Source organism: Crocodylus siamensis, chromosome 11 (assembly GCF_052110815.1).
Source record: "Crocodylus siamensis isolate JL-2025a chromosome 11, ASM5211081v1, whole genome shotgun sequence".
NCBI classification, from domain to species: domain Eukaryota; kingdom Metazoa; phylum Chordata; order Crocodylia; family Crocodylidae; genus Crocodylus; species Crocodylus siamensis.
Window position 1 is genome coordinate 28,623,950 of NC_143405.1, and position 27,287 is coordinate 28,651,236.

The 27,287-nt window shown below is 43.8% G+C and overlaps 1 protein-coding gene across 2 annotated transcripts in view; it reads left to right on the forward strand.

Moving 5' to 3' along the window:
• The window catches only part of NISCH (nischarin), a 66,932-nt gene extending 40,672 nt beyond the window's left edge, over positions 1 to 26,260 (forward strand). Inside the window, exons 10-21 of one of the 2 annotated variants that reach the window (XM_090021418.1) lie at positions 61 to 246; positions 474 to 602; positions 1,002 to 1,115; positions 1,933 to 2,041; positions 3,089 to 3,210; positions 5,218 to 5,273; positions 6,421 to 7,743; positions 13,324 to 13,498; positions 14,705 to 14,858; positions 18,951 to 19,079; positions 24,187 to 24,348; positions 24,887 to 26,260. In XM_090021418.1, the coding sequence (XP_089877544.1) occupies positions 61 to 246; positions 474 to 602; positions 1,002 to 1,115; positions 1,933 to 2,041; positions 3,089 to 3,210; positions 5,218 to 5,273; positions 6,421 to 7,743; positions 13,324 to 13,498; positions 14,705 to 14,858; positions 18,951 to 19,079; positions 24,187 to 24,348; positions 24,887 to 25,515 (3,288 nt within the window). In that variant the 3' untranslated portion in view covers positions 25,516 to 26,260. Of the gene's footprint in view, positions 1 to 60; positions 247 to 473; positions 603 to 1,001; positions 1,116 to 1,932; positions 2,042 to 3,088; positions 3,211 to 5,217; positions 5,274 to 5,383; positions 5,471 to 6,420; positions 7,744 to 13,323; positions 13,499 to 14,704; positions 14,859 to 18,950; positions 19,080 to 24,186; positions 24,349 to 24,886 lie in introns of those variants that run through there. The other variant, XR_016438435.1, reaches the window with a different exon arrangement.
• The last annotated feature ends 1,027 nt before the right edge of the window (positions 26,261 to 27,287 follow it).

The following is a 27,287-nucleotide window of genomic DNA, read 5'->3' on the forward strand; positions in this document are numbered from 1 at the left end:
CAAGGTGTATTTTAATCTTACTAAACTGGCATATCATGTTGCTATTGTTTTCCTTTGTAGCATCTCTACAACCTTGTTCATCTGGACCTGTCCTACAACAAGCTTATATCATTAGAAGGTGTTCATATAAAACTTGGAAACATCAAAACTTTGAATTTAGCAGGAAACCTCCTGGAAAGGCTATGTGGCCTTAACAAACTATACTCTCTCGTCAACTTGGATCTTAGTAACAACAAAATAGAACAGGTACCTGCTTAACTTCATTGTTGCAAATAGGTTCATTTTAAGAGCTTTTAATTATGAGCTGTTGTCTTCAATGGAATATGAAATAAATGACAATGCACATAACAGGCTTTTCTATTTTTATCATTAATGCAGTTTTTACAAGAAATACTTTAGTCTATATACAATGTATACAATTGCTTTCAAATAATTCTGATTTGACACTTGTATGTATATGCATACATTTTCAGATTGATGAAATAAGAAATATAGGAAGCCTTCCATGCTTAGAGAAGGTGGTATTATCCAACAATCCTTTGAGCATCATTCCTGATTACAGGACCAAAGTGCTAGCTCAGTTTGGGGACAGAGCCTCAGAGGTAAGCCATGTTGAGCTTTTATTTGAACTGTTTTCTTTTTTCCCTTTTTCCTAATATCTGTGGAGGAAACAGGTAGTTTTTCTAATGCAGGCTTTGTTCGCTTTACAAAAATCCCTTAAACATTTAGTGTGTATTGGAGACTTTCTCTTTACCACTACAGTGATGGAAAGAACATTTAATGGCTTCATTGGACAGTGAATTTATATAGGTTTGAATAGGGATGATCCTGCCTCTGAGGGCCAGGTTGGACTAGATGACCTCTGCAGATCCCTTCCAACCCTTTTCTATGAGGTGCTGGATTATATAAAATGTTTGTGTTAGTATAGATAACCATTTCCATGAAGAGTGCATCACTTTTGGTATTATTGAGGCCTGACTTTTTCTGTGAATTTTCTTCAGGTCTGTTTGGATAATGTTGTTACCACAGAAAAAGAACTTGATACTGTAGAGGTGCTGAAAGCTATACAAAAAGCAAAGGAGGCCAAATACAAACTGAACAATTCTGACAAAAAGGTGAGTTTTTAAGAGGGAAGAGGAGGGGCAAGTAACTTTACTTTCATGATACTTGTAATGGATAATATAGTTCTTGAGAGGCTTGTGCAGTCCATGTCTTACTACTCTTGAACCTATTTGGCTTACTTATAATTCTTTCTTTGCTTGCTTCTTTTCTGGATGGTGCATCTTAAATGTAGCATTGCAGTTTTTTCCACTCTTCATTTAAAGTGCAGTAACTTGGCCTTACTTTCTGTGGTGGCCTAAGGAACATGGAGCAAAAAGAATAAGTAGAATATATAGAGTGACCAATTTTGATGGAGTACTGCAGCTGTGGACTAGCCCAGTGATGCTTTCATTTGAAATGTTGGCTATATAGTATTAATTTACCCAGAATCTTTTCCTGTTGGCACAGGTGGGGAAAAATAAAAGAATGACAAAAGCGAATGTTACAAGTCTGACTGCTACTCACTGGTATTTCAGGTTTGCAGTTACAAGTATGTTCTTTGGGACCAGTTTATAATTGAACTGTCCTGATTTGGCATTTAAAAAATCAGCAGGACTGGTACTGTACTGCAATTTCCTAATTTGGATACAATACCTGATTAGTATAATTAAAAAGGCATTTTAATTAATTTTGCAAAATGCATCCTTTATAGGTTTTCCCTATCCTCTTTTAATTAGAGTATAGATTCTAAGGATGTGAACTAAATCAATTTTTTCACAGTAAAACATTGTATGCTTTTTATGTCGTTTTCTTTTTATTCAGGATCTGTATGTTTGTTTTCAGTAGTTGTAGTTCCTCTTTTTCTTAACCACTACATACTTTCTTTATTAGATCAGTGAGGACCACAGGCACATTGCTGCCAGCTCCAAATCAAACTGTACTTCTTTTACTGTTCATCCTTCCTCTCCTTCTCTGCCTCATCCTGTCAACTCCAGCCAAGGTAATCATGTATGTATCATGCTGCTGGGCTGGGCCTTTTGAATCTGCTTTTCTAGGCTGCCGTAATATATATGAAGTGTATATGTGTGTATGTGGGGGACTTCTCAGCATCAGCTAAAGCAGAAAGTTTGTCTTAGACAGCTAAACTATATCTAAATTAGCAAACTTCCACCAGCAGTTCACCACAGCTGTATGCTAAGCACACAATATAGTTCCTGCTGAGACTTAAAGCCAGAGGTTTCTGGCTAGAGGGCCTTGCCTCTCTGTTCAGGATCAGACTGATGACCATATTTGGGGTCAGGAAGGAATTTTACCCCATGGTCAGATTGGTATGGACTGTAGGGGTTCTTGCCTTCCTGCGTAGTAGGGCTGAGGCCCTCAGTTTGGGTGTGTATTAACAACCTTTTAGATAAGTAGGTTGTTGGCTGCCGTGTTCCCTCTGCTTTACCTTTGGCAGGTTAGGGTGTTAGGTCTTGTGTTGTTCACAGTTGATTGTACTTCAACGAAGAAGTTAGATTATGGATTTGTATAGGATGGTATGAATAGGGATGATCCTGCCTCGGGTAGGTGTCAGACTAGACCTCTCAAGGTCCCTTCCAGCCCTGCTTCTCTATGATTCTATGATATCAGCCATTTTTTTTACCAAGTATTGTTGCATTTGAAGTTACCAATTCTTGAAGAACAGCTGTGGGAACACTTGTATTTCCAAATCTCTTTGCCAACCAGTACTTATTTTAAAATATTCTCTAATCATCTGCAGAATTATCATGCCAAATATTTTGGGTAAATTCAAACATTAGCAATGGGATTTTATTCCTGTTCTTGGTACAATGCTTAACAGGTACATGATGAATTAAGTCTAATTATAGATGCATCAGCAACTATATTTCCTGTTGTCTGCACAGCCTGTTAGATGGAGCCGCGCTCCTGTATTCATTATTTGAAGTAAAGTCTTGTTGAAATACTTCAATTACATTTGTATGACAAGTTAGATGCTATGCTTTGGTTTTGCTTCAAAATTTTTAAGAGTTATTTGCATTTGTTCTAGAAATAACTTTCAGAGAAACAGCCCTAGCCAGCAGCTTCTTGCAGTCCAGTAGTTTGACTCCACCAGAACATACAGTTCCCCAGAGATGCTTTGAAATACCAGACTCTAGATTTAGAAATCGGGTATGTATGTTTTGTAAAAAAAATATTGCCTTTAAGTTATTGTTCTTTTTCAGAATCTTCTTGTAGTAATTCATAGTAAAGGCTTTCTAATGTAAAATGATTTCTTACAGAAAAGATAACTTATAAATGCTTGTAAATTAAGAGGTTGCAATTACAATAGTCAGTTTTTATTTTGAACGTTTTTAATAAATTGGATGCAAAGTCAGAATTCTCAACTTTTTGAGAAAAATATCCAAGAGCTAATGGCAAACTCAGAACTTTGGCGACTAGCAGACTGAGCAAAGGACCTAATTTATAGCAACTGACAGCTGTCAGTCACAAAAGCTCTTACTGTCAATCTTCTCTTCCCCCACGTAGCTTTAGAGGGGCTGGTACATTTAATGTGTCTGAGACAGTCCACATATGGAGTTACAGAGAATCAGTATGTCTTGAGCTTTCATTACAGTATTTGAATTAAATGTTTCAGTCTAAGGCTAAACCTTACACTTCAGTCATAGCCTTACATAAAACCTTACATTTCTTACAGGAAAACCCTCCATCCTCTATTCTTGAACCCTAATAATTCCATCATTGAAGGTTTAACTCAAACATACAACTCACAGAGCCCCACCATTTGGTTCCCAGTACTGCCCCTTGCATGGGACCAGTCCATAGGTTGGATCTGTCACATGGGCCTCCCCTCCTCCCTCTCCCCAGCTCCCAGCATGCCTGATCCAGGGACTGCTACAGCCAGTCTGAGACCTGTGCTGCATGTGGATATTACGATTGACCCAATCTTAGTATCCCATCACTGTCTAATGTCAACCTGGTTGCTGAGGTTGGAGAGTTGGAGCTTCTGTCCCATTTGTCTGGTTCCAGTGGCAGAGTTTGGTCAGGGTGGTTTTCAGGAAGCTACTTTAGTTCTATATCTCAGTTAGCTGTGTGCTGTCTGCAGAAAAGCTTTTCACCATTTAATATGCTTCATTACAAGATCTCAAACTAGTTTTCACACACGTATACATACATAATTATATAGTTGCTGGGGATGAGGGAAGGATTTCTAGAGGTGCACCAATACATAAATCTGATATCGGATCAGTACCTATATAAAGAAAATTGTCTATGTTGGATATCAGCCCAGTGGGGCATTGAGAGGAGGCTGCAGCCACCCAAAATTTAGCTGCAGCTCTGCTCCCAGCCCCGCATTGGCACCCACCACCTGGCACAGCCCTGGCTTGTCCCAGCGCGTGGGTGGAGGTGAGGTGTTCAGTCACGGCTGCACTAGGCAGTGCTGTGGGGCTAGGAGTGGAGCTGCAGCAAAATTTGGGGTGGCTGCAGCCTCCTCCCAGCGCCGCCAGAGCCCGCTCTGAGCCCAGCCCCCGGCAAGAAAAGCCCTGCGCAGCACCAGTTCTGACTTCACCCCACAGCTGCAACCTGCCTCATGCCACACAGATCATGGGGCACAGGTTCCTCTGCCCCCACCCTCCCGGAGTGCAAGCAGGGGGGGAAGCTGCCCCCACCCCACGAACTGCACCTCAGTCCCACGCCCCTGCATCTGCCCCCTCCTTCATTGTGGGGGGTGTTGATCTGTCCCCACCCCCAATGCCTCTTCCCTCCCCTCTCTTCTTCCACCACAACGAACTTACCACCTGATTGCAGCTGTATCAGATATTGGTTCAGTATTGGCTGATTTGCCTCCTTAAATATCGGTTATCTGTATCGACCCCCCCAAACTCTCTATCGGTGCACCCCTAGTTCTGTCCTTGTCTACTAGATAGGGTGTTTTGGCTGAAGTAATGTTGATAAAATATTTTAATTTCCTCAGATAAGGTCCTTTAAATGAAAATAAGTAATACCCATCACAACAACCAGACCTTTTGGGGTTCAACCACTTATTTTCATGACCAGACTGTAAACACTTCAAGAATTAAGCACTGATTCAGTCATTTATATTCAGTGAAGCGTGACACCTCTGTCCTTTAACTATGAGTAATAATATCTCCCTGACATTCTTATTCCTCTCCTTAGGCACCTACTTCTCTCCTGGACTCATCCAAAGAATATGGGAAAAATCATCACATGTGGTGAGACATCTAATTTCTAATATAAATCTGTCTATAACACTTTGCATGTTTTAAATTCTACATGTTTATATTATTTATATTAAAAGGAACATTGCATTTCTTTTTCTCAGACTGAAAACTTCACGATAAATGCTTTCACTCTTTGAACTGTAAGATGTATTTGTAATTGTAGCAGCAACTATACAGAGTGGACAGAGGTATATAGGCTTTTATTTTGCTTTAACACTAATTAAACTAGGGGTGTCAAACTCATCCAGCCTCCTGGGCCAGATGTGATGTTGAGCCAGTCTGCAGGTCAGATCCAGCCAGTGGAACCTCTCCCCTACCCCTTTCCTTCTCCCAGCATACTTGATCCAGCCTACCTCTCTAGCCAGTCTGAACCAATGCTACATGTGGCGCAGATCCAATATGGTCAGAATGGGCACTGTGTGGTGCAGTCTAGCCAGTGCTGCATTTGGCACCATCCCAGCAGTTCTGGCCTGTGCTGCATCTGGCAGCATTCCAGCAGCTCTGGCCTGTACCACATGTGGCGCTTGCTCCAGCCAGTCCTGGACTGTAATTGCTGCATACAGTGCAGGTCTTGGGACTTGCTGGAGTAGGTGCTGTGGGCAGCCCACCTCCCAGAGCAGGCGCTGTATGCAGTGCAGTCAAGCCAGGGTGTCCACCATGTGCACCATAGCTGTCACTCCGGTCAATCTGCACTGCACATAGTGCCCATTCTGACTGCTCTGGGACTGGCTGGAGCAGTCACTGGATCAGGTATGCTGGGAGCTAGGGAGGGGGAGAAGGGGAGGTAAATTTACCAGATCTGGCCTGTGGACTGGCCCCATGCAGGGGGTAGCATTGGGGGCAAAATAGACTGTCCCCCTGAGTTAAACCTTCAGTGATGGAATTATTAGGGTTCAGAAATAGAGGGTGAAGGGTTTTCTGTAAGAAATGTTAAGTTTTGCTGTAAGAACTGATGGCTATGGAGTTCAAAGGTGCTGTCCAAATTAGCGGACACTGTAAGCAGACTGCTTTATTTTCTCTTTCTCCAACTGATGTACTAGATTAGATTCTCAGTCTTGATTAAAAAAAAAAAATTGAATGAGTCTTAACATGACTGCTTTCAACCTTATTCTTAATGTAATTTGTTCTGTCTCTGTAGTTTGGACCATTTAGAGGAGGAATGTTACGTGGTGCCTGACCCACATAATACCATCATCCTGCCTTTTACTTGCATGTCATATACCACCAACAACCAGGATTTTATCCAGCACCTCTCTGTCTTGATAAGACAAGCACTTCAGAAATCACCCCCTTCCTCTGCAAAAACAGAAAGCGAAGGGAATCTTGTGAGTAATTCCAGAACAACAGACACTGAAGATGGCTATTTTGAAATGGGACTTCATGGAAGAGACCAAACTTTTGAATTTAGCACTACTTCAGATTCTTTAGCTTTTGATAGCACAGCAGCAGAGAGCACTGATGTAGTAAAAATTCTCTGGAATTTTTGTATTCAGGTTCATAAAGGACTCAGGCAGTTTGCCTCTTGTTTGGTTTTGACTGATAGTGTAATAGCTGTGTTTGAGATTCCTCATCATGGTTTGAAAGGACATTGTCAGCATATCCCTTCTGCTTTGAAGCTAGCACTATGTTTCCCATATACTGATCTCTCAGAATTTGGCTTTCTCATGCCTGAAATATGTTTAACACTGAAACTGAAAAACAGTGACAACTGCCTGTTTATCATTTCAGACTCCCAAAATCTTCAAGATTTTTATTCCTGCTTACATACATGTTGCTCTCAACAGTGCTTGTCAATGTTATCAAGTTCCTCACTATATTGTGACAAAACAAGCCTGCAAGAATTTGTCCACCAACTCATGGGGTTTTATCACATTTCATCAGATGACATTGAAATAAAAGGCTGCTTTCCAGCATATCTTGTTTACAGTAATAAAACTGACGTTCTAAAAACCTTGCGTCAACCAGACTTGGTAGGTGATAACAAAGCGTGGTCTAAATACGCTTTGTGTTCTGCATTTTACTCCACGTTGTGTAAAAGTGCTGAACAGAGTCGCTATGTGTTCCATCCTTGCTGGATATTTCTAACACCACAGCACTTGCACATAGTAAAGGTTGACTTCCATGGACTTCCTGGTAAATCCATAAACTCTGAAGATGCAAAAAATGTATTCAAACTGAGCAGGATTCCACTAGCTTCAGTTGTGTTGCATCCTACCGGTCATTCCATCCAGCAGAAAGGTTCATTTTCAGATGGACATGTGTTGGAGTTACTTATTGGATACAGATTTGTTACAGCAGTTTTTGTTCTACCTCATGAGAAGTTCCATTTTCTAAGAACCTACAGTCTCTTAAGAACACTTCTGCAGGAAATTAAGACAATAATTATTTTCAAAGCTTCAAACATGTTGGAATCTGTAAGGAATCATCTCTTAGATTCAGACAACTATAGCCAGAGAGCAAGGTAATGACTCCTTTAAAATACAGATGCTACAGTGCTAAATATAATGTGGCCTAAATAGCCTAAGGTTTCTGAAAACTTCTGTTTACTTTAAACATGAATTTTGGTGCAATTGAGAAATCAGGTCTCTGGTATTTGTGGAGAACAGTATTTTCTTTTATCCTGGATAGTGTTGTGTGACCCATCATCTGGCATTGTACCTGCATTTTTCAGCGTTATGCTTATGGCCTAACAGATGCCCTCATGCAATAGAGCTTGGCATTTTGCCTGCAGCGTAGTATGAGTAACAAATGACAGAAACAGAGATGTTGGTGAAATTATGTATTTACTTGGATACAAGATGAGTTCCCTACTACTACCACCACCACCACCACCACTATGGCAGGGGGAAAAGCCACTCATCTTATATTCAGAGACAAGAAAATTTCATTAAAATACGTTGTCTGACATGGAAACCAGCTATGAAACTGTTTTAAATGTAGCCAACACTGATTATGACTATAAAACACATGGCCCACGTGGGGCAAACATGCTGATTGGAACTTTTTTATTCTTATTATCATTTACAGATTTTATTAAAAACACCACATTTATCACCCTACAATTACAAAGCTTCATGTATTGAGCATCCTTGTTTTACCAAACCTTTGTATTGCAAAAACAACTAGCATCCAAAAATATACAACTACATATATCAAATCCTTAAACAACATACTTCAGCTTCCCACAGAAAATCCTAGCAGAACTCTTTATTCATATAGAACCCCAAGTCCCTCCAGTTTCCCGCTCCCATTATGGTGCTTCTTGATCCATTTAGTTTAGCCTTTGTTGCTTCTCCATACTCTGTATGCTGTAGTCCCCCTTCCACTGGAAGTCTCTAACTACTACATTTATATCACCTATGTATAATGCATGTTTTACCTCTCCTCCTCCTGGTATCTTTACTCTGCTTATGATCTTGTCTTTTCTTATTCTTTGTGCTAACGGTTGCATGCTACACACAAATAGTTCCATATGGATTTTATAAGTCCTTAAATGCCTATTAACTTGGACTTGACTCTCCACTTCTGTATACAATTACCTTATCCAACATACAGATTTCTCTGGGAACCCCCTTTTTCCTAGCACTTTAAATATGTATTCATGATCCACTCTGTCACATACCTTTTCTAAATCTAGGTTTGGCTTTGTTTTCCTCTCTTGGATGTGGGACAGTGTATTTTTTGATCACTTTAGAGATCCTTTTACTTGGTAGTGTGCATACTTGGCCTTCATGTATAATCTTCTGGAGGTTTTTCCTCATCCTCAAAGCCAGCATCTTGGCCATTATAGTTCATGTTAAGGAGTGTATCAGTCTGCAGTTTTTCAGGAGCTCCTTCTCCCATTTTTTGAAAAGTAAGATCATAAAATCTCTTATAAAGTCTTTCCCTGCCTTTCGTATTTTTGCTATATTCCTTCTTGCCCATGTCTAAAATTTCTTGTAAAATTCCACAGGCAGTCTTGTGCTCCTGGCGATTTCCCTCCTTTAAAGGGTTTTTAAGCACTCCTCCACTTTTAAGCTTATCTTTTCTTCCATTTTCTTTGTTTCCTCCTCCTCTACTTTCTTCTAACTCTCTTCCAGTAAAATCTGCATATTCTTCTTGTTTATTTCCTTCTGAAATAGCTCTTCAGAAAATCTTGTTGACTCCAATAGCTCCTCCTGCTTTTCTACCAAAGAACCAGCCTTCTACCCGCACTGCTTTTATCTCTCCTTTCACTATCTTAATTCTAGCCCAGAAATATTGGGACCACTCTTTGTTTTCCCCCACCCAGTGTGCTAATTAGCTAAGTTGTGCTAAAAACCTGTTCTCTCATCTTTCTTTTAAATCAGCTTTTTATTTCTTGCCTTTGTTTCTTCTAGTTCTTCATACCGGTCTTTCTTCTGTGGATTCTTTTAGCAGCTCCTGCATTTTTCTTTGTAGCTCTCACTCCTTATATTCTTTTCCTCACAGTTCATCGGCTTTCCTGAAGAATTCTCCCATTTTCTTCACCATTATCCACCATTATCTGGTACTCTTAAAATATTTCTTCAGCATTCTCCACCCCTCATCTTGAAGCTGTCACACATTTAACTTCCATGCGCCGCTTCTCCTTATATGGCTCTTGCCAAAAGTCAGTTCCACCTTCAGAATCCATGGTATGCATATTGATACAAACAAAAAGTCAGTTCTTGATTGTTTCTTTCCACTATGGTCGTTTCTAGTGAAAACCTTCTCCCCTGTCCACACTTCTCTTAATGACTCTGTATTTGTTAATCTGGGTGAACTGTCTAAAATTCCTTCTCCTCCTTCCCTTGTTCTCCCAACCATTTCCGTTATGCAGTTGAAGTCATTTGCTATTATCCACGGTCTCCCTCTGACCACCTAAACCGCTGCCTTTCTAAGCAGAGCCTCCCTCCTCCCATCTGGTGGTACAAATACATTAAAAACTTTTAATTCTGCTCCCCTGACTGATATTATCATTTGCTGCAGTCTGCTTCAGATATCTTTCACCTGCTGTGCTGTCACCTCTGGATTCTTGAATAACACTGCCATTCCAGCTGCTTTGTTGTCATTGGTCCCGTGATGCACCAGGATGGTCCCCATCTCCACCTCTTAAAGCGTTTCTAAATCCTCTCCCCTGATATCCAACGTTCTTGTTAGGCAGATTGTTTCCCTTTATTTAGTTTAACATTGGTTTTATCTTTTTCCATCTTTTCCTTGTTAGTATACGCCTGACATTAATTAGGGTTACTATACATCTGGGTTTTCCAAGGCATGTCCTCTTTTTGTATGCTTTGATCTCTGTCCGGAGAATTTCTTAAAATCTGAAATAATGTCCAGGATTGTGTTCTGCTCTGTTCTGCTGACGGGAGCTGTGGGAGGGTGATTGGAGGCAGGGACACTATGTGAGTGCACATGTAGATGCACATGGCCAGAAGGCACGCAGGCAGGGTGGTGGGAGCAGCTTTGGCAGCTGGATGCAGGTAAGTATATGAGGGGACAAGAATTAGAGGGCCAGGGCTTGGGGACTGTCCAGGGGTTGTGTGCAGAAAGGTTGGGTGGGGGCTGGCAGTGCCTGGTGACTCTGCGGGAAGTTGTCTGGACACCGGGGCTGTGGCAGGGCAGGAGGGCCAGGGGTAGATGCCTGCCTATCCAGTATGGGAATGGGGTGGGGATGCCCTTAAGCAGCAATGGGGAGATCTGTGTCCAGGCTGGTGCCCGTGCTTGAAGGGGCAGAGCAGCCAGGAGATGCTGCCCAAAAGAGAGGGACAGGCTTGGCCAGGCCACCTGGCACAGCATGTGAACCCCAGCCCAGGGCAGGGGGTGCCACAGGCCTCCCCTCTTTCTCCCTCCACCCGGGCCGGGGCCGGATTCACTCTGCCACCACCTGAACAAATCGAAGTATCTGAACTATGGCCCGGTTGGGATACGGACAGCTGGAGGCTCCCTCCAGCAGGGCTGGGGGGGAGCCAGGGGCCTGCAGGTCAGGAGTGAGGAGCACTGGCAGGGCCAGGGGTTTGCGGGTTGAGAATGAGGGTCAGCATCAGGGTTGGGGTGGTGTGGTTTGGGAGTGAGGGGCACCAGCATAACCCATGGGGACGAGGCACTGTGGGTCAGGAGTGAGGGGCACTGCCAGGACCAGGGGGCTGTGGATTGGGAATGAGGTGTCTGCCCCCCCGGTGTCCTTTTTTTTTAAATGGAAATTTGGTAACCTTACACTAATAGATGCTATCTCATCATCAGTGTTGCCATTGTGTTTGTTTTAAAGAGTGCTCCAGTCCCTTTAAGGTTCCCGGGCACTGCTGCTCCCCTTGGTGAACTCATTCACTGCCCTCCCCACCCCCCCCGACCCACCTCATGCAAGCTGCCTGACTGCCTTTGCATTCAGAAAGCCAGTGGTGATGCATAGGGGTGCACATGCACCCCCTGACTGTCTGTGCCGCTTAAGCGATGGGGGGGACAGGCGGGAGCACCAATCGCTGCAGCCATTCCCAGAAGTGGCCACAGCCGCTCCCAGAAGTGGCTGCAGCAGTTGTCCACAGTGGGATTGGCTGTGGGGGGGACCCCCGGTTGGCGAGACTGGTCCGGGGGGGGCCCTTGCCGCCCCTGACCAAGGCGGCACCAGTCACCCATGAAAGCCTTCCATTTTCCCACCTCCATCAGACTGTCCAGGCTAGAAATCTTCTGGAGCCTAGAAGATTTGATGGCAGGAAGCTGCTCTCTGCCTCTGAGTCAGGTTCATTCCCCCATTTTCAGGTTTCCTTTTCCTTATGTTCTTTCCCTGTGTTGTCTTCCTTTTCCTCTGACTTATGGGCTCTTTTATTTGTTCCACCTCCATTTCTTCTTGTTTGATTTCTTCTCTTTCCCACCCTCTTCCATGTCTTGGTCTCTCTTGCTTCCCCCTCCTTTTCCTGTTCCTTTCTGAGCCCCCCCAGTTTTAGATATTACACCCCTCTTTATCCTTTCCTCCCTCTTGCAGGGTCTCTCATCCAACATTTCTGTTTCACTCTCACCCTTCTCTTTCCCCGCCTGTCCCTTTCTGATTCATGCTGTGCCTCAGGGGGTTTGACTTTACTTATGTAGGCTTTGGAACACCTACAGAATAGGTGTCCCACCCCCCACAGCTACTGCATTTTAGGGACTCCTGGCACTCTGCAGCTCTGTGTCCCTTCCTTTCACACTATGAGGAAACAGTGTGCCAACAGATGCACCTACTTGCCATATTTGCTACATTGCTTTGGTTGCCCATGGTATATTATAAAACCCCAGGGGAATCCCAGTTGGATCACAGCTGGGAGGTGCTGCACCCTACCTGCAGGCCACTCATTTGCTTTCAGCACAGCTTGTGCCCTCCATAACCCTGTCCAAATACTGTATTTGTCCCACACCTTCTTTACATAAAAGTTCAAGGCACAAGGAAACATTGTTTTCTCTGCTGGGGCCCAGCCCACTGAAATATGTGATAATCATGAGCCTTTTGGCTTTGGACTAATGCCATACATAGTTTGTAGCATACATAAGCAGGTACAGAAGTGCTGCATAAAAGAGTGTTTATGGAGTACCTATGCTAAAATTAGCAGTGGTTTCAAAAATGTAATGTGTATCAATTCTGGATGAAGTTAAGTTTATGGGTACTATATGCAAATTACTGCAGGCATGTTTATTTCAAGGTCACTGTTTTCAAATTTGCCCTCACTTCCACGTGCTCAGGGAGAACAGGGTTGGATGATAAAAAGGGGGGCAGGGGCATTGGGGGAGGATAATGGATTTATTTTCCCTGCTGTAGAAGTGGGAGGTGGCCAAATTCACGGCCAGCTTCCAATCATTAGAGTCTATCCCTGGAAAATTATAATGCATTTATAAATTTTCCTTATATTCAGGGTGATCTTATCTTCGAGGAGATATGGTAACTAAATGAAGGCCCACTGCTATGAAAATCATAATAGTTTATTCACAACTACTGAATGAAATGGAAAACATTTAACATTGCTTGGAAAGTGGGAGCGGGACTGTTTCTACTTATCAGTTTGCATGACGATTTTTAATCTCTTATGTCTCCTAGCTTTTGCAAGCCTCATTTGACCCTGTCATCTGTATATCCATCTGAATTCTTGATGCAGAAAATTACAGAAGATAACCAAATTCCAGTTTACCTTTCAGTCCCTCTGCCTCTTCAGTATGTGGCTGGACTAAAGGGAAATGCTATTATAGAATGTTTCCATAACAGCATTGCTGAGGTACTGTACAATCAAAGGGACTCTTTCTAGGCACTTCTAAAATTTTAAAACTAAAAATGCATTTAAAAACCTTTCTCGACTGAAATTTAAATCTCGAATTTAGTAGATACTACTAAATGTGGAAGCTGATAAAGCCTAAATCTTACAACAGTTCCCATTCCGAGAAGCCTCCTAGGAATAAAAATGAGACATTTCAGAACTTGGTTTATCTACCAGGTTCTCAGGGCCTAAATTAGTTTCATGTTTGACTTAAATAATTTACCTTGAGAATGTAGCTCTTTTTTTTTTTTCCAGGAAGAGTAGAAGGGGAGGTTGCAGACAATTGGTTGGATGTCCATTATGATAAATCTGTATAGCACCCAACTAAAATAACTAGCTTAAAAATAGAATTAATCTTGTAGTTTAGAATGAACAGTCAAAATATGAGCATCAATTGAAAGGCTGTTTAAATCTATAGTGAACATCGCATTTTTTGCTGTTTACTTGAAATCTTGTTTAATTATCTTCATCAAATAAAAAAAATAGTGAATATTCAACAGATGTATTATGTATGCTAGCCTAAATAGCCCAGGGAGTTAATGTAAAATTAGTAAACATTTTTCTGTTTAACAGCAACTTTTATATGCTTTTCATGTTGCATTTTCATATTCATTAAAATGTTTTACAAAGTATATGTTACTCTTGTTTATACAGCTGGGGCAGCTGACAAAAAAGTTAAGGGACTTGCACAGGGTTGCATAGTGCACTTGTCAGAAGCTAGAATTGAAAGGAGCACCAGCTAAAATAGTAGCACCAAGACTAGCTTTGTTAGTCATGTTTCCTTCCTCTTTCATAAAGCTGTTTGAAATCAGGTGCCTTCACACTACATAAAGATTTTATGTGCTTTTTGAGATCTGACAGGCATTGTAACTCTCTAGAAGCCCTTAACAGTTTCTGGTGAACTCCATCAAACTAATAGTTAATGGTTTTGCAAGCTAGAAGGTAGCAAAAATCTCTGCATTTATTTTATCCCATCTGTAAGAACATTTTCAGTGGTGGCTGTATTTCTGCTTAACGATTATGTTCCCACTGGATTCTAGTTAGGGGGTGGGTGGCATTGGATTGCCAGGAAAAGCAGTTTCTGAAAACAGCTTTCTGCAAGTCATAGGTGAAGAAAATGTACAGGTTTAAAACATGCGAGTTAATTAAATACACTTGGTCTTATAGGTGGAAAATGAAGAGCTGAGGCATCTTGTGTGGTCTTCTGTTTTATTTTATAAGACTCCTGACGTAGAAGTGACAGCTTGTGTGCTGCTGTCAACAAAAGCAATTTACTTTCTGTTGGATGATTCTGTAATTCATGCTAGTGAGCAACATTTGGGTAAGATATATGTTAATTTTTGAATCTCCAATAAAGTTGCGTGTTAATGGGTAGGTTTCTCTCTGTTTTTAGTATTGCACTTTAAATTCATGCAATAGCTCTTATTTTATGTCTTGGTTTTTCCCTGGCTTACATATGGGACTTCTACCTTTCAGACAAATATTCCAAGTATTTCACTCACTTTTTTCCTCAGACAGCCTGTTCTGTATATCGTCTTGTTCATGGTTCTCCTTATTGTTACTTCTTAGTCACCAGCATCTTTTCATTTGAAGTGCTTGCCAGAGCTGTGTGTATAAAGGTTCGTAGAGTCGTATTATGCCCTTAATTCATATATGTAAGACATAGGATATACCAGTAGATCTCACTGGATGTTTCACTGTAGCTCTGAGAATGTGACATGCTCCCAGTAATTACCAGTTTGGGGACAAGAAAAAGCAAGCTGCTTTTCGTACCATACTATGTGGTAACTGCATTCTGGACTAAGAGTTCCTCATATGATTATTTTTAAAAGGAATGGAGCATAATATTTTTGCATTGATAATGAACAGCTTTATTCTGATAGACCAGGGGTTCTAAACCATTTTGAACTCAAAGCATCTCTCATTAGACTTAAGCTTTTATTAATTGAGCGGCACCCGATTAAAACAACTAACATATATTATAGTGCTTGCTTCCTTGCAGAGGCCCGGGAATAGGGATGGCAGATCATTTGGCCAGGGACAAGGCTGAACTGTGCTTATCTGCTCAGTTTATCTGCTTATCTTCTCACACCTCACTGCACCTTTCATAATATCTGGCAACACCCCAGGATGCCGTGGCATAATGAGAGTCACCGTGATAAACACTTTTTTATGTTTCTCTTTGAAAGACAAAGAATTTACTGGTAATAGTTTACTGTAGATAATTGGTCTATATGGTAGACAGTTTTCTTCTGTCCATATCATATTGGCACTGATAAAAGGAAAATTGACATAATTGGCAGTCACCTTTTTTTGGCTGATGTGGCTGATAATGTCTCCGATAAATGCCACGCACATGGGTGCAGCAGAGCATGCATGCGGTCAGGAGTGTAGCCCAGCAGCTTGGAGAGCAGAGTCCCTAGTAAGTCTGTTGGATGGAAAAGGTGGGGGGAGAAAGGAAGGCGTGGTGGGGAGCAGATCAAGGCCCCCACGGTGAGGGAAGGACTGGGTCAGAGGCAGGTGCTGCTCAGCCACGGTGTGGTGCAAGCGCAGCCCTGGCCTAGGCCCCCTCTGGTGAAGAGCCTGGCACTGCCCCTGGCCCCAGCCCACAGCAGTCAGCTTGCCTTTGCCCCACCAACAAATATAGGGGACACATGCCTCCTCTGGGGGTGCACGTAGTGGCCGGAGCCATTCCTCACCTCCTTGTGCCCCCTGGATGAGCTGATCACAGCTCTGCCCCTCCCTGCCCCAGCTGTGCAGTCCCTGCCCCAGCCCCACTCTGAGGCCCCCATGGTGAGGGAGGGTCTGTCCCCCCAACATCCCTTCCCTCCCCAACTCCCCTTCCTCCCAACAGACTTACCAGCTGGATGCTGCTCTCCAAGCTGCCAGGCTGCATATTGGCAGTCAGATCATTATTGGCCGATATGGCTTGTCAATAATTGGCCATCACTGTTGGCCCAAAAATCTTTATTAGTGCACCCTTGGACTTGCTTCATTCATCTTGTTTCTTCTCGCAGCATTTCTCATTTTACTTATGCATGTATGTTTTGGCCAGATTGTAGTTTGTGCTTAGAATCAGATGTGCACCAATACATCAGTCCATATGGTATCAGCACCAGTAAAAGGAAAATTGACATTATCGGCAATCTGCTTTTTTTGGCTGTTGTGGCCAGTAGTGTCTCCGATAAATGCCATGTGCATGCAAGGAGTCACAGCAAGTATGTGGCCAGGAGTGCAACCTGACAGCTTGGAGATCAGTGTCCGGCTGGTAAATCTGGGGGGGAACAGGCAAATTGAGGCCCCACAGTGAGGGAGGGACTAGGGCTGGGGCAGGGGCAGGCATTGCCCAGCTGGGGTGGGGCATCGGACAGAGCCATGGGCAGCTCATCCAGGGGGTGCAGGGCAGGGGGTGGCGCTCTCCACTGCGTGCACCCCAAGGGAAGGCATGGGGGGGCACATGTGGCAGGCCAGTAGGAGGCACTTCTGTGCTGAGCCGCCTGCCTCACTGCCCTACCAGGAACCACACTTCAGGCGTCTCCCCTGGGGCACCTACATCTGGCCAACCCCCTTCTTGGAGCACACCCACAAGCCTGGGGTAATTGCTGCCACCACCTGGGGTCTGGTTTTTGTTAGGGCTCTGTGCCATCTGGGGTACACAGACCCTGTGGACCTTGGGGTTGCTTAACCCACTGTGGTACTTTGGGGGGATGCTTCTCAACCTGAAACATTCACAAATAGCCTCCCTTAGCCAGTTGAGCAAAAGGGAGCTGAAAAGGCTTGTCTCATTCCTTTCAAGCAGGTACAGCAAGGCTTGCTATAACATAGTTTTATTGATTGGAGAGGGTATGCATGCAGAGGGTACAGGTCAGAGAAGTATCAAAAGAAAAACCCTGAGCAAATGGAAGTGGCTTGATAGCCTTTTGGTACGCTTCTGGAACACTTGATCCTAAGTTACTGGGTAAATTTCGGGTAGGTTACTCGCACGTTCATCCAGAGTCTACAAGAGCTCCAGAGGCTGTTTGCTAATTTCCATGTTCCCAAAGATGTCTGCCCCACTTCCTCATCAAGGGACCCTCTTATACACCTGTCATGACCTCATCACTAAGTTCGCACCAGAAGCAGCCCCATTGGCTGCTGACCGATGCTTCCAAATGACATCAGCCTGACCCGGTGAGATGACTAGTCACATGACCTGCAGTGGTGGGAATCTGAGATGATAGAGGAGCAGGTTCCCCCTCCCATTTGAATTTTTACAGCCCAGCTAGTCACGTAGGCACTATGGTAGCATTGTGCTATGGGGGGCTAGGAAGGGGGGTTGGGCTGCTGCCTTACAGCAGAGACAGGCTCAGGGTGATTTCTCCACACGTGCCCCCTGGATCTCTGTGTGGGGCAAGGGCTGGGGGCTGCGCTGGGCTTTTTCCGGTGGGGGGGCTGGGCCAGGGCTGTGCTCACTCAGGGTGGCACAGGCAGTAGCAGCGCTGCTATGGGGGGCTAGGGTGAATTTTGGGGTGGCTTTAGGCTTAACTCCCCCTCCCAGCACCACTGATGCCTGGCACGACCACAGTCCCAGCCCAGCCCCTCCGCTGGGAAGAGCCCAGCACAGCCCCTGGCCCCAAGTGCACAGCAGGCACCCTGCCCTCACCCCACTCACAGATCTGTGGGGGGGCACATTCCCCCCCATGCCTCCCCTGGGGTGTGCACAGTGGTGGATGCTGCCCCCTCCCCATCCTCTCTGAACACACCACCTGCAGCTCCATCCCACACCGTGCCCCACACCACCCCAGCTGGTCAGCTCCTGCCTGAGCCTCACTCCCTCCCCACTATGGGGGCCTCAATGTGGCCCCCAAACCCCTTCCCTCCCTCCCCCCCCCCCCAACAGACCAGCCAGATGCTGCTCTCCAAGCTGCTGGGCTGCATGTCAGCAGTCAGATCAGTATTGGTCAATAATCAGCCGTTGGTATCGGCCCAAAAAATCTTTATCAGTGCACCCTTACTAAAACTAAGTTTTAAAGCCCTCACACCTAAGGAAGCTGCCACTAACTGTCATTCCTAAAATGTGAGAGCTAAATCCTGCCTTTGAAAATAACAGCCAATCAACATTCATTATAATCAACATATTTATAAAATATTTCTTCAAACAGAAGGCTTATCTTTAAAAACAAAGTATTTCTTATAAAATTTCCTATATATCAAATTTTAGTACAAAAAGTAAAAAGTTTTTTACATGTACAATAGATGTCTTTATTTCATTACTTTTGTCTTTTTTCCCTTAAATTGAGAGCCAGATAATGTTATCTTTAAAGGTGTCTTCCTTGAAGGGATGCAGTAAGCATTTCTTCCTTGAAGGGATTCATTTGAAGGGATGCAGTAAGCATTCTTCCCTTTATGTCTTGTATTCCTTTCCATTTATTAGGCTTTTGGAACCAGAAAAACTCAGATTATGAAAATAGCTCTTTTCACCTCTCATGTTGCTTGGTATTAAAACTTAATGATCTGCAATCAGTAAACGTTGGACTTTTCGATCAGTACTTCAGGATTACTGGTAAGTACATTTCATGCTTTAAAATTTTTCTGGTTTACGGGTATTGTAGAATGGTCTGGTCTTAGGTAAACTCCTGTCTTTATTTTGTTCTTGATATCTAGGATCATATTATCCTGCTGCCTCTTTTTGTGTTTAGTTTAATTTGCTTTTACATTAATTTCACACTGGTTATACCATATAAATAATCACAGCTGAGAAGTTAAACCATTTGAAGTGATATAAAAAATTTTCCCCCTATTTTGGGGTTTGAAATTTTACACTTGTGCTCTGACTAGGTTAATCTGAATGTAAGGAATGACTTAAAATCACTTGAGTTGGTCTTGAATGGTGGGGTGGGAAGCAGGAATAAACTTTCTTCAATTAACTGTTTTGTATCTAATAAATATTTGCCTTTAAGCATGCACATTGTAGCATTTCAAAGGACTAAGTGTTCAGTTAATGAACGTAGTGTACTGTGCATGTTTAGGATTTTTCTTTAAATTGTGCATACAATGAATGGATTAATGAAGTGAAACTTCAGGATAATCAGGGTGTCATGCTGGTATTGGAATTTGTATTTGTAAGTTTTATCACTACTACTTCTGTAATTACATATGTAGGCAGTAATCCATGAACTGGTGGGATTTGATGGTGCTGGAAATTGCACCTGTGCTGCAGCTGGGGGCTTGGGGAGAAGTGGTAAAAGTGACTAGGGCTGCATACAAATGTTCAGTTCTAGCTGTGGAAAATTTCCACTGCTAGAAATGATTTCAAGAGGGGGAGCAGTATAGATGTTCAGTCTGCAACTGCCCCCTCGTGCTCATTGTGCCTTCCCCAGACTAGGGTGATCTTTCCATTCTCAGAGGGACTGCAGCACTGGGGTGAAATCCCCTCCTGCCTCTCTCAAATTAGGAACTCCTGTGTGAGAAGCAAGCAGGGAACTGCAACTCCCATTGCTAGGCTTCTTGACACCAGAAGCCAAGTGGAGGGAGCAATACAGCAAAGCCCCTGACTGCCTGTCACACCAGGATCTCCTGTATGAAAGGTAGGCAGGAGCTTTGTCATGCTGCTCTCTCTGCTCAGCTGCTAGGCACCAGAACTCAGTAAGCGGCACAGCTGCCTGCTTGCTTCAGAGTTCCCATTGTGAGAAGTTGGCAGGGGCTTTGCCCTGCTGCTCCCTCTGCTCAGGTCTTGGTACTGGGAGCTGAGCAAAGGGGTGGAGGTCCCCCGCCTTCTTCCCCTTGTCCTTTCCACTTCCCTTCCCACTTCCATCCTCAGTGGCAGTGCCGCTGAACAGCAGGGATGATGATTTAAAAGCTTGTGGGGGCAGGAGACAGGCTTGGGGAAAACCTCCAAAGGGTGGAGGCTGCAAAGGAAGCAGGCATGGGGCAGTGCCTGCTCCCTGAGAGCTCCTGGGAGTTCTGGAATGAGGAGCAGGTGGGAAACAGCTGGCAGCTGCTCCTCCCCTACCAGTTTGTGGGAGGGGTGGGAGCCACCTGCCCCTCGTAGCTTCTCCAAACTGGGGTGACCCTGGTCTCTGAAAGGCATGGGAGTTGTTCGTGCTGCTCCATTCCTGTTCCTTAGGAGGAGTTAAACCAGAGAAAAGTGTGCAGACATTTGGTCTCCCAGGAAAACTTTTTTGGGAGTGTTTTCTACCTGGTGGTTGCTGAGTTATTTTTTTTCCTCAGAGCAGTTATATTGCTCTAGGAGAAAATGCCTGAATGTCTGCACATTTTTGGTTTCTACCAAGAGAATACCAATTCTCCCAGTAGAAACTGAACATCTGTGTGGCCTAGGCTGGAACACTGCCCTACTTCAGACCTGAGCTGGGTTGTTCCAACCCATGCCACCAGAAGGTTGCCAACTGCTGATTTATAGCAGTGTTCCCCTTGCCAAGAGTCTCATTTTTCCATGTGGGAAGTTGTGTGATCTCACTTTCCCTACAAAAAATAAAATGAGGAAAATCTCAACAGTTCTCCCTGGTCTTAGTTTAAACTTTTGGTTTAGCATTCAGGAGTTCCTAGTGCATGGTTCGGACCAGCAGTGTTTCAGATGGGGCATAACACTCCTCATATCCAAATCACCAGTGTTAGGGCTGAACATGGAGCTGCCCCAGTCCAATTCTGGTAGGGAGCAGCTGTGTCCTGGCCCCTATGGCAGCTGAGCATCAGGATTGGGCAGAGGGCAATCCCACAGCTTCTGTTGTGGGACCCAGGACTGTCGCCTACCTGATGCTGGGCATTGGGCCAGGGATTGGCTATGTCCCAGGCACGGACCAGCCCCAAGTCTGAGATAGATTGCCACATATTCAATTTAAGGCATGATACAAATAGCTCCAAAGATGTTCCACAGTAAATATGAAACATTTTTGTGATTGGTATGCAGTTTTATCACACCATAACTTGGCTATAAATGTGTGGCATGTTACAGTTTATAGTGTAATTAACATGTTACATTTATGGCACAATGAACATGTCTTAGGGTTCTTGGTCACTTAGATGCTCTGGAAAATTATAACGCTTGTCTTCTTTTTGGGACATAATAATTTAGTGCTCAAAAAACGCTACCACTCCTGTTCTAGAAGGCAAAATGAGTCATAAAAATATGATTCAACTTAGATTTAGTAAAAATGAAGAGCTTAACACGCCGCCCCCCCCCAAAGATGAAGGCTTGATATTTTCTATCATACCGTGATTTTTAAGCATGAATGAAGTCTGAAATCGAAAATACAGCCTTTAGACTTTGAGGGCCGCTGTCAACTTTATATCTTAGTTTAAAGTACATTTAATGTCAAGTGTTGCAGTTGCCCCCTGTTCTCGTCCAGGTCCCTACTGCTATTTCTTTGCATTGTCCTGGTTTTTAAAATGCCCTCCTCTCTCCTGTTGCTGTATGATACAAATGAAAAGAAAATCTCTAGAAGAGACAGGAAAATGGTTTAAGTCAGCGGCTCCCAAACTATGGTACACGTACCACAAGTGGTACGAAGGCTGGGGGGAGAGGGGCACACATGCACACACAGTCTGGCCGCATGTGGAGTAGCACTCAGCAGGTAAGTGTGTTGTGGGGGTGGGGGAGGGCATGGAGGAGGGAAGGGAGAGTGGGGGGCAGATCTAGGTTCCTGCGGTGAGGGAGGGAGTGAGGCAGGGAAGGGGCTGAGGTGAATGGGGCCCTGGGGCAGGTGGTGGGACTGTTGGAGCTGTGGAAGAAATCAAACTTCGCATTGTGGTTGAATCAGAACTGACAGAGCCAGCTTTTCTTTATTTAGCGCTATACTGTGATCACAGGGAGAATTCCATAGAGCAAGGGGAATCACCCGCTTGCCTGTTTCAAAGGAATCCTCGAACTATAAGTTTACAAGCATATTTATACTTAAGATGGAGAGAGAAAAAATACGACCTCGGACAGTAAATCACTGATCTAACACACACAGACATACAGACAGTTTACTTAAAGAAGAGTGAAACATTGTGCTTATAGAAATAGTTATCAGTTTCTGGTTTCTCAGAGAGAAAAAGAAACGTAACGTGTACACAGGGTAATATATCAAGACAAAACAATGCATGCAGGATTCCTTATCTCAGAACATTTAACTGAAATAAGCAATATCATCACCTCTAATCTCTGTCTGTTTTCTTAGTCAAGTTAGGAGCTGGGTTAAATTTATTACCATAGAGCCAAGGCAGCTCGTCCAGGGGCGCGGGGGGCTCCTGCTACTGCATACACCCCAGGGGAGGCATGTGGGGTATGTGCCCCCTGGATTTGTGGATAGGGCGGCGGTGTGCTACCTGCTGTGTGCTGGGCTCTGTGACCTGCATCCTCAGGAGCTGTGTGCAATGCCATGTGCTTTCCATATGCTGACTGCACTGCATCCCCTGCCCAGCCAGTGGCAGAAGGCACAGCATGGTGTCGCATGTAACACCCAAGGCAGCACCACACTGCTGTTGCCTTGGGAGCCACATGTGCTGCCATGTTGTGCCTCTGCTGCCAGGTGGACAGGGGATGTGGCGCAGTCAGTGCGGAAGGTATATGGCATTGCGCAGAGCCCAGCCGGCAGCCCACCTCCACCCCATGCACAAATCTGGTGGGGGGGGCAAGTGCTCCCATGACTCTCCCAGTGTGTGCACAATGGTGGGGAGCCACGCCCATCCCAGAGTCCCTGGACAAGCCTCCCATGGCTCTTTCTCACAACCCGCCCCAGCTCCACTCACCCCAAACCCTGTCCCTGTCTGACCCCCACCATCACCATAGGGGCCTCAGACTGTCCCCCACCCCACCCCTTTATTCTTACCCTGCCTTTCCCCCTACACAGACTTACCTGCTGGGAGCTGTGTGCCTCTGTATTGGTCTCTTTCTCTGTCTGTCACTCCCAAGCCACATCTCCCTCAGCTCTGCTGCTGCCCCTCACTCCTGATCCACAGTACCACACATTCTGCCAGGACACGTGCCACTCATCCCCTCCCATCCAGGCTCCAAACCCCACACACACCCCCACGTCCACCCACCAGATATCTGAATACTGTGCTTTGTCAAGCAAGCTCACCCTTCCCACTAAAGACATCCCCAAAAGCATCCCTGGATGGATAAGTTTACACTGTCTTTTTTCCAATTTCCAATTGTTTTATATGCCTACCCTTACTGATAAAACAATGTTTTATGATTACTAAAGGTTTTGATGTTCTTTTAATACATAGCCTGTTATCTATGTGTATGAAAAAATGCTGATGTTACTGAAGGCTGTATTGTGTTGAATTGGTGGTACACAACCTGTCAGAGGTTGAGACCCTATCCAAAGTATACACTTAGAAAGTTAACTGAAAGAGATTTTTTTTCTTTTCTAATCATAGGGAATCATAGGGACACTTGTAGCAATAGTAAATTGGTAGTCTCCTTCTGAGGTTAAATTTTCAAAGCAGCAAATAGTCATGAAGTTAAAACCTCCTACCAATAAGTGTATGTCTGATTTCCAAGGCAAGGAGTCTATATGTACCGCTGATGAAAGTTTGCCCTATCCTTTTATTCAAAAGATCATTTTTAGTATCCCTAATCTTCTGTGACAACAAACATCTGAATAGTTACAATAAAGTTACTTTTATATATTCAAGTACATCAAGTTCTGTCTTCTCTTCAGGACATTCTGCTGATCATATAGTAACCTGCCTGACTAGAGACAGCTACAGTACTCATTCTTTTATACAGCAGCTTATGGCAGTGCTATCATTGCTGGCACGCACACCTTCACCAGAACCAGTAGATAAGGACTTTTACTCTGAATTTGGAAATAAAAGCACAGGTAAGTGGTCCATTCTGCATTTTCTTAAAATACTGTAACATGTACTTATAAAAGTCCAAACATATTTTTATGTATTGCTTATTCTAGTTTCCTGTTAACCCAGTTAATTCTTACAGGTCTATCAGAGCAGGACAGTTTACTTAAGATATGCATTTCAGTGATTTGGGAATAGATTCAATAAATTAAGGGCTCAAAAATAATTGATTCTCCCCCACCCCCAGCTCTTAGTAAGATAAATGCAATCTGGGAATTCACCTGTTCTTTCTGCCGCTTTAATTACCACCACAGAAGCAGCCTGCAATCTGACTTGCCTGGAAATTGTCTTGTAGCAAAAGACAGAAGACAAATCCAGGAGAGAAATGGATTCAAGTAATTATTCATGTATTGCATACCAAGTAAAAATGGTATATAAATAAATGTGAAGCTTGAATTGTTTCAGCTACAATACACTATCAAAGTTATATTCTATTTAATGCAGCAGGGAACTGTTGTGTAATATTAAGTGAAAAGTACAACTCATGTATGATTATGCTTGCAGGAAAAATGGAGAATTACGAACTGATTCATTCTAGCAAAGTAAAGTTTGTTTATCCCAATGAAGAGGAGATCGGAGACCTTGCTTTCCTGGTGGGAGAGAAGATGGACAGTTTGGCTAGTCTCCAGTCTCTAGATATTCTACTGTATGTCCTGGCATTTCAAGTGAACCATAATGAAGTAATTGCTGAAGTCAGTAGTTTACGTCATCCTAAAACTCTTATTTTAACTAGCTCAGATTTGTTCCTCTTCAGTGAGGATTATATCAGTTATCCACTACCTGAATTCGCTAAGGAACCACCAAAGAGAGACAAATATCAGCTTACAGACGGAAGACGAATCCGGGATTTGGATAGGGTACTTATGGGCTATCAGACATATCCACAGGCCCTCACCTTTGTGTTTGATGATGTTCAGAGCCAAGATTTAATGCAAAACCTAACGTTGGATCACTTTGGGGATGTTTTCAGTGCCCCAGAGGGCTACACTAAGCATGAAAGCAGTGGAAATCTAGAAATCCAATGGTGCATCTTCATTCCGAGTGCAGAAAGCCGTGAAAAACTCATTTCACTCCTTGCAAGACAGTGGGAGATCTTGTGTGGCAGGGAATTACCTTTGGAACTTACTGGCTAATTCATACAGCTAAGTGACCTGGGTATGGATTCTGGAGTAAATCACAGTCTTGGAGTAGGGAGAGGTGTGTGGCATTTTCTCAGTGTAAAGAGCTAAACTGGATTTCATGGTTCTTGTGTGTAGTAAACAACTTAGTACAGTAAAAACTTTTATGTTAGCTGGGAATTGAATTTTTTGTAAGATCTATTTTCATGTAATAGTATATGGAAATAATTTTCTTGAGGCATCTTGGGAAACTATAGGAAAAAAAGGAGTCAACAATAGATCTGCCATTGTCTAGGGCTGTTACTATTTCCCCTTTTTTCTGTATATATAACTTTTGCTGTTATACAAATTATATTGTGTAAATAATAGTAAATCCTTGTGTATGTTGAAGTGCAATGTTTATTTGTACAGGATATATTTTATTGGGTATGCTGCTAAAACATTTAATGACCTTTAAAATGCATCTAATTTGTGGGGGTCAAATTTGTTTGCTGCTAATCAATCTAGTAGCAAAATTGATTTTAAACAATAGGCAAACAAAGTCTTTCCATCTGAAATCATAATTTCCATGGACACTTTTTTTTACAGCTGCATAAAATGTGAAAAATCCTTGAAGAAATCAGTTTATCATCATGAAAATGAAGTGTCCAGCATGGTTATACTAGCATTTTGTCAACAAATAATGGTAAATTTGTACATCTGAACACCGTGTTGTTTGTTGCCTATTTTCTCAATATAAGTAAAGTGTAATTTGACAGTTTGTTTCTGTATCCTGTTTTTTTATATTCTTATTCAAACTAGAGCTGTTAATTAATGTCAGCTAATGTACACGATTAACGCAAAACAAATTAACGCATTAATTTTTGTAACAAGTGTTAATCTCACACATCTGTTTCAATGAGGGGTGGACAAAATACAGCCCATCCCACGCTGTCTCCGGACTTGGCCTAGCAAAGCAGACTGGCTCCAGACCAGTCAGAATCCATATATACAGTCCTGACCCTGGGCTCACCCTATGCCTGCTCTGGACCCATGCTGAGCAGTGGTAGCAGCTGGGCAGAAGCTGCTGCTCAGCACCAAGGAAAAGCAGCTCCTCCCCATCACCGCTGCTGGGCCCGTCTTGCTCTAGCTGCCCAGCGCCCACGCCTGAGCTGCCCTGCAACTCCTCTCTGCCACTGTCACTGCTGCCTCTGGGCTGCCCAGCGGGGCAGTAGTGGCAGTGCAGAGGAGCCACAGGGCAGCCTAGACATGGACTTCAGGTGGCTGGACAAGAAGGGCCTGCCATGGGAAAGGGGGAGGGAGGCTACTTTTCCGTCACACTGAGCAGCAGCTTCTGCCTGGTCACCACTGGTGTTGGTCAGTGTGGGCGGGTGTATCTGGAGCAGGCATGGGGTGGGCTGGGGTTGGGGCTGGTCTCATGGGTTTCAGCTGGTCTGCTCTGGCCAGCGTAAGTCCGGAGCAGGTGCAGGGTGGGCCAGGGTTGGGGTTGAGGTTGTGTACTGGCGGTGGTGGTTGGGGTGGAGATTCAGGGCACACCAGCTCCGGGCTGTTGGGTGGGAGTGCTGACTAATTGTGCAATCAAAATTGCAATTAATCGCAACTAATTTAAATTTTTGTAATTATCTGTCAGCCCTAATTCAAATCTGTATTGCAATTGAAAAGTGATATTGGACAGCCATGCAGCGCATATTTTGATTAGAGATCGTTGAAAGAAGCTGCAAAAGATGAAAATCAAACCAAAGGTTTCATTCTTGAGAGCAACTGCTTTTTGACAGAGGATAGAGAGA